The 14755-nt window shown below is 35.9% G+C and overlaps 2 protein-coding genes across 2 annotated transcripts; both read right to left on the bottom strand.

The window, feature by feature from the left end:
- Window positions 1–2623: 2623 nt before the first annotated feature.
- Window positions 2624–3755, bottom strand: LOC113228041 (extensin-like). The gene is made up of 2 exons (XM_026461181.1): window positions 3740–3755; window positions 2624–3652 (listed from the first exon to the last, which is right to left on the bottom strand). Exons 1-2 carry the CDS (start codon window positions 3749–3751, stop codon window positions 2624–2626), a joined length of 1041 nt encoding a protein of 346 aa, XP_026316966.1. The 5' UTR covers window positions 3752–3755.
- Window positions 3756–7695: 3940 nt separating this feature from the next.
- LOC113227978 (cuticle protein 38-like) lies at window positions 7696–9901 on the bottom strand. The gene is made up of 2 exons (XM_026461091.1): window positions 9852–9901; window positions 7696–9193 (listed from the first exon to the last, which is right to left on the bottom strand). Exons 1-2 carry the CDS (start codon window positions 9861–9863, stop codon window positions 8882–8884), a joined length of 324 nt encoding a protein of 107 aa, XP_026316876.1. The 5' UTR covers window positions 9864–9901; the 3' UTR covers window positions 7696–8881.
- Between the last annotated feature and the right edge of the window lie 4854 nt (window positions 9902–14755).

The raw sequence follows: 14755 nt of genomic DNA, 5'->3' as shown, positions 1-14755 counted from the left end.
TTGTCTTCTTCATATGAATATAAATTAATAAAAAATAGCAAACTACTGTGACGTAAAGCAGTCCTTCGAAAATTTTGTTTCCAAAGTATAGATTTTTGCTGAAAGTCGAAATGAAAAGCAATGTTCAACTTTAAAACCTTTTTAACACTCAAACTATAGCCGCCTTCGGTCCCTTGTGAATATCACGTGTCAAATTAATCGTTTGACAATGTTGCCGAACCATTTACGCGTTAGTTTTACAGTTAGCTGAATAAACGAAAAATGAGTTTAGTGGTAGAGCTCATTGAGTTAGAGTTCGTACAGGGAAGTACTGCCACCTTACCTATTTCTGCCGCCAAGCAGTAATGTGAGCATTACTGCGTCTCGATTTTGAAAGGAGATTGCTGGTGAAATTACAGGCACATGAGGCTTGTCAACTTACATCTCAGTAACGGGGCGGTGGTAGTGCCCCTCAGATTTTTGCGATTTAAACCTCTGAGTGGCACTGCAACTACTATGGGCAGGCGTGTCGCTTACCACCAGGCACACAACTTGTTTGTAACTTCGTCCCGTCACTTGATATGATTAAAAAAGTCCCCTACACCTTACTCCGACTTTCCGAGGTGTATCCGTGCCGATAAGGGACCACCTTGAGCTACTTGGTCTGGACTTATCATCCAACCTCAACTTTGGGCGATACATCGAGTGCTTGGCAAAAACTGCTGCCAGAAAACTAGGCATACTTTTCAAGGTCAGGCGGTACTTCACACCTGAACAGCTTTTAAATCTGTATAAAGCACAAGTTCGATCCTGTATGGAGTACTGCTGCCACCTTTGGGACGGCTCTGCCCAATACCAGTTAGCTGCCTTGGACTCGGTGGAGCGTAAAGCAAAGAGACTTATTAACAATAATCCTCTTGTGGAGTCGAAGCTCCAAAATCTCGATCATCGCAGAAAAGTAGCCTGCTTGTCGGTTTTCTATCGGATACATTTCGGGGAGTGTGCGCAGGAACTTTTCAATTTGGTTCCGCCCTCACCGTTCCTCCTTCGGTCGACTAGAAGGTCCGGAGCACTCCATTCTTATGTCGTTGATATTCCACCTATTCGCACTAAGCGCTTTGCCTCCTCCTTTCTGATGCGTACGGCAAAGGAATGGAATGCTCTACCGGCATCTGTATTTCCCGAAAAGTACAATTTGGGGCTATTCAAGGCTAGAGTGAATAGGCATTTTTTAGGCAAACGCGTCCCATCGTCGGTCACATCGTCGCTTAACATCAGGTGAGATTGTGGCCAAGCGAGTGTCTATTATATATTAAAAAAAAAAAAAAGTAAGATTGTTAAATTAACATTGTATAACATCGACAACAGGGTCTTACTGAAAAATATCGAAGTTATGCAGAATGCATTTGCACACTGCTATGGACAGGCGTGTCGCTTACCACCAGGCACACGATTTGTTCATCTCGTCACTGACTTTATAGATAGAAAAAACAATTCCGGCCCCGCAGGTGATCTGTGACCACTTCTAAAGTGTCCGAAACGTTGGATTGTTTGAAAAAAAACAAATATACGCGATTTAAATTCGGAAAAATAGTTTCATTTCCTATGTGTAACAATCGCGATAACCTAAGAACTCGATATATAATTTGTTATAATAAATATTGTTATATTTTCAATAAAAAGTAAAAAATCTTCTATGGGCTAATTTCTTGGTGCGCTACTGTTTACGTCTTTTGTCCGGTACATGAATATTCGAAAGATAATTCGACACAACGTAATATACATAAGTTCATACAAACACACATAGGCAGACTGTGGCCTCCTTTGCTACATTCGTGCCATACCTATATGCTATATCTATAGCTATCAAAACAAACTTAAAAATTAATTTAAATTTTGCGACTCCATCATTTTAGAAAGTATGGGATATTATTTGGAACCTAGTGGCATACGTACTTGACGCCAGACTTAGTGAATTATTAGATGTCTGTAAATTTTGATTACTGAATTTTATAATATTTTGTAATATTCAATTACAAAAAAGACAACTGTCATAGTTTAGAGTCACAATATAAAGTTATAAGTGTGGTTATTTGCGCAATTGCATATTGTAAATTATCTCTAAAATCTCGACTATAAAAAGTTATTACCCTGTTCATCTTGTTTTCAATCTCAATTTAGTTAGAAGTACATCATTGCATGACCGAAAGTGACTTGAAATATGGTTAAATTCAAGCAGTACCTACCGTACAAGGTAAACGTATTTTTTTTAAACATTCACATCAAACGAAACAGAAGCGAAAGAACTGGGTCATATTTTTTTTGTAATTTGATATAAAAACAAACAACCTAATGTTTCTTTGTGTTTTAAGTAGTGCATAGTAAAAATCAAATACACAATTAAATTAGTAATTTTCTATTTGAATTTTAAAGTAAATTAGTAAAGTTTGACCTACAAGATATGGATTCATCAATAAATAGTCTTTTTTTGAAAAATTATAAATACGTGTATTTACATCACTATATTTAAGTGCAGTGCTACTCGATAACAAGTGTGAAATTATGTCTATAATAATTCCTGTTAAAGCGTCCTACTTATAATACTTTAATCTTTCAAATAAACCTAGACTGAAAGCAAGAATTTTCATACCCGTGGGGGTTTTGTAACAGGCTTATTAAAAGGATTAAAGGTAGTAGGTTCCGCTTCTCGTGCTCTGATCACACCACTACGAGCTATGATCCTTGCTGGAAGAGGTCTTGTATACTTCACCAGTCTAATTGGAACTCTCATTTTACGCCATCTCACTGGTCGTACAATTAGCTTATCTGGAGCTGGTATGAAAGTATGGACCTGTGCGCGCTGATGCCCATGGGGAGGATGGTGATGATGGTGGTGGTGGTGAAAGTGGGCCAGTATAGGAGGAGGCGATATGTACTTCAAAGGCACTGGTACCACTTCTACAGTTGTTTTTAATTTTTGAGGCGTAGCTTGCGGTTGTCGCGGTGGTGGTCCGTACACTTGGTTGAAATTTACATTTTGATTAGATGATTGTGCTAGTGCAAAACTATTAGCTGTATTTGAAGGTAGTGGTATAGGCGTAGTTGGTTCCGGTTCTCTTGGAATGGTTTGAGTTACACTAGTAGTAGATTGTGTCGTAAATTCCTTCCTGTCTTCATCAGGTACGTTTATCGGCGGCACTGGAGGAATAAATCCTATAGTGTGTGGTGGTACAAACGTATACGGAGGAAGTAAAATTGTAGCGATAGGAGCTGCAGCGTGGGCGGTAGCTACGGCGATGGCAACATTGGGTTCCTCTGGCACATTGTTAATTGGCGGTACAGATGGAGCTTTCACCGTTTTCGTCACAGGTTCAACTGCTACTGGTGGTACTTGTGCAACTTGTATCACTGGAGGAGCAGCTGCTACACGTATCACAGATGGTACAGGAGTAATATGCACAGGAAATTGAGAGAAGGGTACAGGTTCAAACACTGGTGGTGGGACGATAAGACGGTTGAAAGTCCTTTCAAAGTACTGAGAACTCTGGGCGGTGACGACCGGAGAAGGAACCACTTGAGCTACCTGAGCGATAGGTGCTACTGCGCCCAATGAGGTCAAGTGTCCCACACCCGAACTATGGCTCAGTCCACATAAGATTGATAACACTGAAACCTGTAAACCAAATTTAAATTTAGTGCTTAACGTTTCAAATCAGGAATTATGGTGATTATTTATTCTAATTTCAGTATCTGTTATTACCGTTCGAATCATGGCAAAGGACTCCCTTCGCATGGCCGCTAATATGTACAATGCGCGCACTAGAAAAATCCTCTCTTTTATATTAGGTGTACAAATTTTGCATTGTGGTGAGGCAATGGTGGTGTCGCGGAATACCTAATTGATCAATGGGTAAGGACGCGGACCTTGATGGCTACAAAAATCGTATTGAAAATACGGCGCAGGAATAGTAATGGACGCACTGGGCTATTTGGAAAGTGACGAGCGATAATGAGCAATGGCAACAACTATTGCTTAAAGCAAGGGACATTAAAGGCCCTTTTCTACAAAAATCCTCTTTTGCGTAACGGAGACTGAACGTGGTCACGTGTTCTCCGCCAAGTTCCATAGCTTACAAACAATCCCACGACACGTGCCTACCAGAGAAATTTTAATTTAAATAATAAAATATTGCAAATAAGAGTTTTACCACAAATCATTATTAACAACTAGCCTCGTAGAAGTACATTAAATAAAATATGATAAGCTAATCTGGATTAAGTGGCAACGTTTTGTTATTTTTATAATTCTATTATAAGAATATTCTTTTTACAGCCCGTAATATAAGAGACTCAGAATAGAACAATTTACGTTAGCTCCAAAACGATGATGGTAGAGCATTATGACCATAACTAACAATTGTTTTTATGGACACTGTAATCTGAGTAAGTGTAGTTAAGGAAGCAATGGGATTAACTAAAATTGCAATCATTTGTTAGTTTAAAACCCTTTACTTGTGGTAATAAATAATAAACAAGCTAGGGTATAAAGATACATAGAGTATCTTCTGCTGCGTTTTGAATTTTCACTTTACTTGGCAAATTAAGAAACGCCTGAAAGTATTGTAGTAGCAATTTCGTTTTAAGGCATTGTGGAGATAAACACTGGTTAGGAAACACTAATGACATTGTTTTATTTTTCAGTTTTCCGTATTGGGTCAAATTTGTCTTACATACTAAATGTTACCTTCAGTATTTTTTATTTGGGAGATGTCTTCATTATAGTAAATACTGAAGACGTTAACAATCAACTTTATATTTAAAAGAAAATAAAGTGTGCTTGTCTATTTTCTGTTGCAATTCGTACCTATATACCCTAATTCCAATTGAAAGTGAAAGAAAGTGAAATTGAAAGGAGAGTGAACATAGGGAACCAGGTGAATAGAGCGTTGAATGCCTTCATGAGAAGCCGGAAAGTGTGTAAACAGGGACGACTGACTGTGTATGAGGGGCTGCTGGTTCCTACACTTATGTATGATAGTGAATATTGGGTTTGGCAGAAAAAGCTCGAAAATATAATTAATGCAATAGAAATGAGAGTTTTGAGAAGTACAATCAGGGATAAGTTACGGAACAATGTAATAAGAGAGCGTTGCGACGTGGAAGAATATATACAGTAACAAAGATAGAGAAAGGGATGCTTAGATTGTTTGAAAGAGAATGAATGAAAGAAGATTGACGGAATATATTTATAAGGCGAGGGTGAGTGGGCAAATTGGTAAGGGCCGACCAAGGCGAACTTACCATGACCAAATTGAGGCCATCCTTTAATTAAAAAATAAAAATTATACATTAATTATATTTTCATCAACCAAAACAAAAGCAATTTTTATTTAAAACATATTTGCTTAACAGAATTTTGTAGGAAACAAATAATATTAATAATAGCGCAGGCTATGGCGGGTTGGTGGATAAATGGCAACTGCCAGCACTCTAAATATATTAAAAAAATCAACATCAAAACAATCTTCATTTCATAGGTAAGCATTATTACACTTGAAATTGTTACATCGGTTAAACTCTGTCGCTCATTCGTAAGGCAGATTCTCTTAGATTGAAAATAGTGAGATTAGATTAGATTGATAATAGTGAGCAAGAAACTTGAGGGGTTGCTCTTTGTAAATAATATTTGTACACATTCAACTTTTACAATATTATTATTTTTTGCTTTTAAACATCAGAGATTGAGTTACGCAGAAATTGTATAATAACCTTTAGTATAAAGTTTTTGTTTCACTACAGTTTTAAACCTCGTGAATGGCAAATTTTGTATGTCAACAAGCTTTTATAACAAGGAATCTTGTTATAAAAGCGTGTACATGGCCCCTTAAATGATTTGTGACTTTGTGAAGACGACTATCTAGAACAGCTAGTTTACTTTTATTCCTCGTATTAATGTTATGTCTGTCAGTACTTTTCATAAAGAAATTACTATTCCTCTTAACTTAAATTACATTTTCATAAATGTACTGTGACGCTAGTGTAAGAATGTTAGTTTCCTTAAACATATCTCTCAAAAATACTTTGGGGCTCAGATTGTAAATTGCCCTAATCGCACGTTTCTGCATGACAAAGATTCTATTGATATAGGCGGCATTACCCCAAAGCCAAAATGCGGTATGTCATTAGACTGTGAAAGTAGCTGAAGTAAACCAATCTAGTTATCTGTCTGGTTTGAGGGTTGGTGTTCAAGGACATAACCATGACAGTAACGCACGGTCTGGTCCGGACGGTTACTAAAAAACTGGTTACCGGTTATCGGTTGACTCCTACACATGCGTCACCCAGGCAAATGTAAATTTTTGGTGAATTCATAGTCATCATTAATTCCTAGATTAGTATTTATTTATTTCTATTCCTAGCGGTATGTGGTCACTATATTGCAACCACAGACGATATAAGAATAAAATTCTATAGAAAGCATTCCAGAGCACCACAGCTTTAGTGCAGATTAAGGAAACCCTGTATCGCGGGTGTGATGGATACACACATAGGCAACCACAAATTACACCTAAACTCACGAGAGAAATAAATGTAGGTCATATAAATATTAATCCCGGCTCGGAAATCGAACCTGGCACCTCTGCGTAACAGATCAGCGTGGTAACCGTATGGCCTCTGAGGCAGGTCAAACATATAAAAAAAAGGTCAAACATATCCTGAGAAAAATAAGAATATTCCATATTTAAATGTGAATATGAACGAAAAAACAACGTCAAATAATGTAACGTTCTGTTCTTAAGAAAATAATTTCAATTGAAAAATTAAAATGATTTTTTAAATTAATTATTATTATAATCTTTTTGTACATATATGATCTTTCAAGAAAATAGACAATGAAAGCATAATTGAATCATTACATGTTTTAGCAAAATAAGACAACATTGATTGCTATTGGTTGTCGGTTAATTTTAATTAAAAATAACTCGAAATTATTGATGATCACAAATCAAGCAATCCGCTTTTGTTAACTATATGAAAATTAATGACAACGTAATCTACGTAACGTACACTCGTAATTTCAAGGTTATGCAACCATATTAAAAATTATATCCATTACATTATGATGTTTACTTCAAATTGTGAATATGTCTCGACATCGTACCTAAATAAACAGGGTCGGTGTACTGTGTCGATTTTGTACAGTTGTTGTTAAGTTGCTACACAAGTAAATAGAGCTAGTATTATCAACGAAATTACGCAATAAATAAATAGTATCGTAAAGTTAAATTAATAATGCACTGAAAGTTACAGAACTGAAAATAATGTATAGGCATTTCTCCTAGAAGTGCTAAATTCTCTGACTTCAGTGGTCGAACTTTTTAATTTACTTTACTTTTTTTTTTCTTAATTTCAGGAAAAACATTGTGCGGGAAGGGAAATGAACTCAAACTTACATAAGATTCCGTCAATTGGACAACTAGATTCTTAATACTTAATGACATATCCACCGAATTCAGTTACCACCGAAATCAGGACTTCTTGACAAAAGACGTAATTTTTGTATAAAATATTATGAAAAAGGCAATAAAAACATTCAATAATCGACATAAACATTTACTTATATGATGATTTACTAAGTATTAAAACAGGCCTTAAAAACTAAAATTTATTTATAAATGGACCAGAATAACGCCAACAAATTTCATCTTATGACTATTAATTAAAATCAGTTTACAGTTTGGCCGTTCAGCCTTTTTTCAATCACACAAAGTATTTCCGTGCGTCTTTTTTTAATAAAAAAATTACAACTTAGTCTGTAACTACAAAAGCAATAATTTTTTGGAAACTTGCGCGATTAATATCTTTCATTACTTTTTGTACATGACGAGGTAATTCATGCAGTTTTAAAATCTCTCCTTCCGCTTTTTCTTCGTATACCTCTGTCTAACTTTTTCTTTAAACCTTTCATATATAATGTTATCGCTTTTTATCTTTGCTTTTCTAGCATGTTCCTTTATCTTTTTAATTTCCAATTTTTGGTTTCTGTTTTGATATTCCTTATTAATTTTCAGTGGGAATCAAGTAGTAATATAAAATTGTGAAAATCAACAGTATTCATTAAACGTTTATATGATAAAACGTATAAAATCTTGCTTTCCAAAAAAAATATGGCTTCGATGGCAGGAAGCTTTTTTGAGTTCGATGGCATAAAATCCACCGAATCCAAGGCCACGGGATTCAGAAAATATACATATTTTTGATGTTACTCGTAAACGACAATACATGTAAAACCTATAAATTGTTATTATATTTTAGTCGTTACAACACATAGTGTAAAAAATACTACATACAACCATAAATTTACTTTATGAAATATCACATACACCGAATTCAAAAATCTACCTGGACCAAATCCACCGAGTTACGTATTTACACGCAAAAAGTCCTAAAATCGGCAACAAATCGTCCACCTATTCTTTCCAACCGCAGAGGCGTGATGGATGAACAATAGGAACGTATTCCGAAGCTTATAAAATGCTTCATTTCTGTTTATTGTGAAATTCAGATTAAAAGTACTGTCATCTAATATATTATACGTGAACTAAAGTCTAATATTGATATACGGTTTCAATTTTGAGAAAAATGACACTTTGTGTGGGATTCTGCATTCGGGACACGCCACCATTGTCAGGTTTTAGACCTATCGGATATTTTCCCTCTTACCTATTTATATTACCTCCGAAAGGTTTATTGGGAAAATTTTGTGCTCTCCAGTTAGCTTTCGACCTATATATACTCTTTTTTTTGTAGATTTTTGTTTGGATAAATAAGTGAAGTTTAGTGGTATGGACACTGAAAATTGCGGCTTTGGAGAAAAGCCCTTATTCATAATATCACATCTTCAAATGGCAACAATACGAGCAGCGGGAGCAGCAACATAAGGGGCGGCTGCGGCCACATAGGGAGAGGCGGCAACGTAAGGGGCAGCTGCTGCATATGGAGCAGCGGCTACATATGGTGCAGCAGCTACGTATGGGGCAGCTACGTAGGCGAGGCCATTGTTGATGCGGTGGTAATATTGTGAGCTGGTGGCTGTGACTACTGGCGCTGGAGCCGCGACAATAGGTGCTGGTGCTGCCGCGATTAAGGGCGCGCTAACTGCTACCGAGGGCTTTGCAGCAATAACAGCCATCAGCGCGGAGATGATCACGCACTGTAAAGGAAGGACATATTATATTATTTTATTCAATTTAGTGAAAAATATATTATAGACAGGATTTATAGTAGAGCTCCTCATGTAAGAGTTCGTCCAGGGAAGTACTGCCACCTTACCTATTTCTATCGCCAAGCAGTAATTTTACCATTACTACTCCGTTTAGGTTTTGAAAGGTTAAGGGTCTTGGTGAAATTACAGGCACACGGGACTTGTCAACTTATGTCTCAGGGTGACGGGCGCAGTCGCAGTGCCACTCAGATCTTTGCGATTAAAAGCGAGTGGCACTGCAACCATTATGGACAGGCGTGTAGCTTGATATTATAAAAAAAAAGACATAATTAATGTAATAATTTATTACTGTGCTGGGTTTTCACTGTTTTTACTATAATTAATTCAGTTGCCTTTTTAAATTATAGTACATTTTAATTTGAAATGATAATTAAAATATAATAACACATATACACGGGAATGATGTTGTATATACGATGATAGTTTGCGGTTGGTTTTGTGTGTTTAAAATAAGTTGTATAATGTTTATTTTTCTTTAACTGTACAAAGTTCAATAATTTCACTCTTTCTTTATCTATTCAAAATATTCAAGTTTCATAAATTAAAAATATTATTAATATAACTAATTTATCTTATTAATACTCACAATCTTCATCATTTTGTAGATTTCAGTTGTTGGTTCTGCTGCAACCTCAGGACTTGTACTAATTTTGAGTCGAGTAGGATGTTTTATACTACGCTGTGGCCCCACAGGTGGTGCAACTCGAGATGTCGTCACTCGGACGTTCTGTCATTGAACACGCGTGATCTGAATCCTTGTCTCTAACACGTCACGTCTCTAACATGTCAAACTTAGTAATCTTGAAAGAAAATCAATTTACAAAAAATGTGGACATAAACTTGTAATATGAAGTTTATTGAATGTCACAATGTATTAGTACCATAATATTCATTTATTATTTTGTGGATTTACTCCGCTAGTTTGTTATAATTAATACAAAGATCGAACACAGAAAAATTTCTTCGATCCGGGTGAATTCGAATCAGCGTCTTCAGCAAAAAAGCCTTCATGGATTTCTTACAGACGGCGCTACGGCAAAAAAGTCGATAAAAACCAAAAACAAAAATCTGCAATAAACACTGAAAAATTCGTAAGGACTGCTGGTTCGTTCCGTACCTCAGTTGGGAGCGCGTCGGCCTGGTATGCTGAAAAGACGCTGGTTAGAATCTAGCCGGATTGAAGGAATTTTTAGTGTCCGATCTTTATATTAATAATTACTTACACCTATTATAAGTTTTTAGAAAAACCTTTTGTTTTCTTTGAGGAGATAAGTCATCATCATCATCATCATCATCATCAACCCATTTATACGTTCCACTGCTGGGCACAGGTCCCCCTCGGGCGAGGGTTTAGATTAGACCCTAGTCCGCCATGCTAGTTTATTGCGAGTTGGGGACTTCACACGTTTCCGAGGATTGTGAACCTTCTTCGACGTGCAGGTTTCATCATGATGTTTTCTTTTACCGAAACGTGCATGGTAAATTTAAAATAAAATTTCGCGCGTAAAATCCGAGGAACTCAGAAGTGCGAGACTAGATTGTGCTTGCGAGGCGGTAGTTTAAACAGACTAGACCATAGCTTAGAGTAGACAAGTAGGAGAATAATAATTATAATCGACCAATTGACCTCGGCTGAATATGCCATTTAGAGTACGGCCCATCCCACAAAATTTTTTGATTGGACCATGAGAGAGGCGAAAATCTAAAACTAATATTCGTAACAATAATAATAATGTGGCAGGCCGTTGGATCAATTGTCTTAAACTAAGATTTTTTAATAATACCGATTGGGATGGGACGAACGAGTCGTGCGCCTGGTAGTAAGCGACACGCCTATCCATAACAATTTCAGTGCCACTTGAGAGCTGTTAATCGCAAAGATCTTAGGTACACTGTCATTGTGTCCGTCACCCTGAGACACAAGTAGGCAAGTCCCATGTGCCTGTAATGTCATCAGCACCCTTACCCTTGCAGGAATGTGAGCATTACTGCTTGGCGGCAGAAATAGGTAAGGTACTTCCCTGGACGAACTCTTTCACAAGGAGCTCTTCTGCTACTATCCTATTTTTAGTATTATGAGTACCAGAACAACGGAACGCCGTGGCTTTATCTAGAACACACAGACCAGAGCTAATCTAGACAAGTTCACTTTGATGAACGGTTTGCACTGCGGGCGCTGGATGCGGAGGTTTCAAGTTCGATTCCCGGTGGGAACAATTTAGAAAATTTTAGACAGGCGTGTAACTTATCATCAGGAACGCTATTGCGTGAGCATTGTCATGCTCACGTAATTTCTCGGAGGCAGGAATAAATAAGGCGGTTGTACTACACTGGATAAACTCTGTCACAAGAAGCTCTACTAGTAATAGAGCTACTTAGTCCACAAATCCTATGCACTTTGAAAGCACCAGTAGGCTACTATAAGTACTGCAATACACGGACGTACAGTTTTTTTTCTCCTCTATACTTAAACACATGTCTCGATGTTATACACATATATATTATATATTACAATGTATTCCACGGTCAGTTAACAATTGCAGTCTCAAGTGGCCTTGTATTTTTCTTTTAAGCCATTGAAACCTAAAATATTTAAGTACTATTTATTCAGCTTACCGTAACATTTTTTCATTAATTTTAATTTGTGATCAAGCGTAGATATTGTAGACCGTCATTCGAGAGAGTTCTCCTTACGTAACATTTTAAAGACTGACCGACATAGAGAGCTGTGGTCGCCGCCTGTACTTGACAGCCCCTATTGCCACCTGCGGCCTTGGTACACTCCGATAAACTTACCTTTGAAGGTGAATAATTTTCAATCCATTCATTTTGCTTTTAACTGCGGTTGATAAGTTTCGTATCGACTGTATAGATAAGTTGGTAGTGTTCTCTCTGACAGTACTGCTCGTACTTATAGATGCGCTTATAATTGTCCTGTCAGTTTTATCGGTTATTTGTCTGTAATAGTCATATGAGACTTTACATACTGATTTAAATTTTCTATAGTCGTATCAGCAGTGAAGAGGCAACTACTTGGAAGAATTTCATACGTTGCTTTTTTTGGTAATGTGGTTACGAGTCATTGTTATTTTGGTGTCCGACAGTGATGTTTATGGGTAGATAAAGTAATTTTTACAATAATTATTCATGATGAGGTGGATCTTTTGAGTTAGATAGATAGACAGTTTTATAAATTCATGGAAATATACAAATAGGTTTTGAAACGAAATAGACGTTGATGCAAAAGAATGAGAATAACTTCGAAGAAGTGGTACGTGGAAGCATGTAAAAGTATTTGTAGAACCAAAATACAAGAAAAGCTCCTCAACATTTTTATTATATGATATTCGTGAAAAATTTCTTTTCTTAGGGTTTTCACGTATATTCTTAAAAGTACACTCACACAGTTTATTATATACATATTGGGTTTTTGAGGAACTTTATATTCTTTTTATACTTCTTTTATTGTTATGGTAGGTTATTCTTGGATGTTAAAACGACATGTCTGAAAAGTCACAGGGTATGTCGATCTTTGTGTATTGTACTTTGATATTAATCAAAAAATTTGTGATAAAACGTCCCTACTGTCCCTGCAAATATCCGCAGATTGTTTTGTTATGGAAAGGAAAAAAAATATTTCGCCATTTGTTTAATATTTATTTAAAGAAAAATTCAGTAGGTGAGAGTAAAGGACCTTAAGTCCGTATTTTGGAATTTAAATGTTTTTAAAAACATTGGTTGGCAAAAGGCAAAAAACGCATTGGTAAAGGACATTGAGTTCTGTCGTTATTTGTTTCTTATTTAATTAAGAGCCTTTGGTAAAAATTACTACTTGGTACTAAAGGTTCTTTCCACCACTCAACTACATAGTAGTTCAGTAACACGGGTTGTCATTAAAAAAAAATTAAACGCACTTTTTACAAAACCCTTTACAACAAAAGCGAATATGGTTATATATTGCCTTTCTAAGAAGGAGTAAATTCAAACATCACTCATGTTTGAATTTACGTTTAAGTTTACGTTTAAGTTTCTTTATACAAAGCATTTGATAACGCAATTCACCGGTTTGAAAGGGACGCGTGCCCAACTTTCAGGGTCTACATAAGTACAAAACCGTACATTTCTTCAATATTCACACTAAGTTCTAAATATTATTGGTAGCTAATTACGTAGTTGTGTTATTTGTAGACATACCATTGGACTCCCAGTTATATATAATAATAATATACTAATCTTTTTGAAGATGTCTTAGAAAGCCATTAAGTACAAAGAAGAAGGACCACGGCCCATAGCAATTTGCCCCAGTCCCGGAGTAAACGAAACATTCTCGGAATTTTCTTTATATTAAATGTGGTAATTGTAGATTGTTTTCTTTTTCCATATCATAGGCATTTCAATATTGCCTTTTGTTTTTACTGGGGCACAATGAGGTTGGATAATGTACTTTAAGCAAAAGCCTACCATAGTATTTATATACAAAAACTATTTATTATAAGGTAGTATAAAGTGACTGGGGATATTTTGACCCTTTTCCTTGATGAGATAAAGACTGTAGCGTCACTCTTTGTTGACTGCAGCTGCAAATAGACATAACATTTAGAATATTAATAATCAATTTGATGTTTTAATTTTTTTCAATACTGAAATGTTATGGTTATGTTTATCATTCCATTAGTCGTCATTCCATTTTATTACATATATAATATTATATAATTATGCAAACATTAGTGTAAAACCGTTTAGCGTACTTCACGATACTGTGGAGCATCTTACGCCTTGTACGCTGTAGCCGCAACAACAGGTTCTTTATGGATGTGGAGATAAATGAAAAAAAAAAGAGTTGATCTCGATGTATAAAAGTTAAAAATTTTGATCAACGGCCTGCAGAAACTATAATGTACTTGGAGGGTATGTCTAAGCACTTTTATTTTGTACATTCTGAATAATATATTTTCGGCAGCTTATAGAGGCATAGAGCGATATTATTTACGGATTTGCCCGTATCAATGAGGTTACCTAATTGTTTGTTCAGTCATGCTCTCGTAATTCATCGCATGCCATAAGTTATTTTGGTTATTTGTATCCAGATTAAGCCCAAATTAACACAATGCGAATCAGAAAGAGTGGAAATATTTACGTATTTATGTGGAAGTAAGGTAGGCACCAGGCATCTCTCTATAGGACTCTGTATCTGTTTTGTTTGTGAATCTGTTTTTGTGTCAAAATTAAAATAACAAGTACTTTTAAGTTGTAAGAACTTTAATAATCTAATTAGGGTGATATTTGCATAAAACACTTTTAGATGTTTTGTTTATTAATACGAGTTTTTATACGAGTAGTAATAACAAAAATGAGACGAAATCTCATCAATTCTACTACATATAACTCAAATCTATTAAAAATTACGGTATCACTCAAAATCTTTAGTTTTCTGAGGATTTTCACAAATTAAAGTACCATCTTCGAAAAAAGCCTTTAAATCATAGGTAC

Source organism: Hyposmocoma kahamanoa, unplaced genomic scaffold, assembly GCF_003589595.1.
Source record: "Hyposmocoma kahamanoa isolate Upper Pololo Valley unplaced genomic scaffold, ASM358959v1 220, whole genome shotgun sequence".
Lineage (NCBI taxonomy): Eukaryota > Metazoa > Arthropoda > Insecta > Lepidoptera > Cosmopterigidae > Hyposmocoma > Hyposmocoma kahamanoa.
The sequence above is the reverse complement of the archived record's forward strand: the minus strand, read 5'-3'. Positions and strand labels throughout refer to the sequence as shown.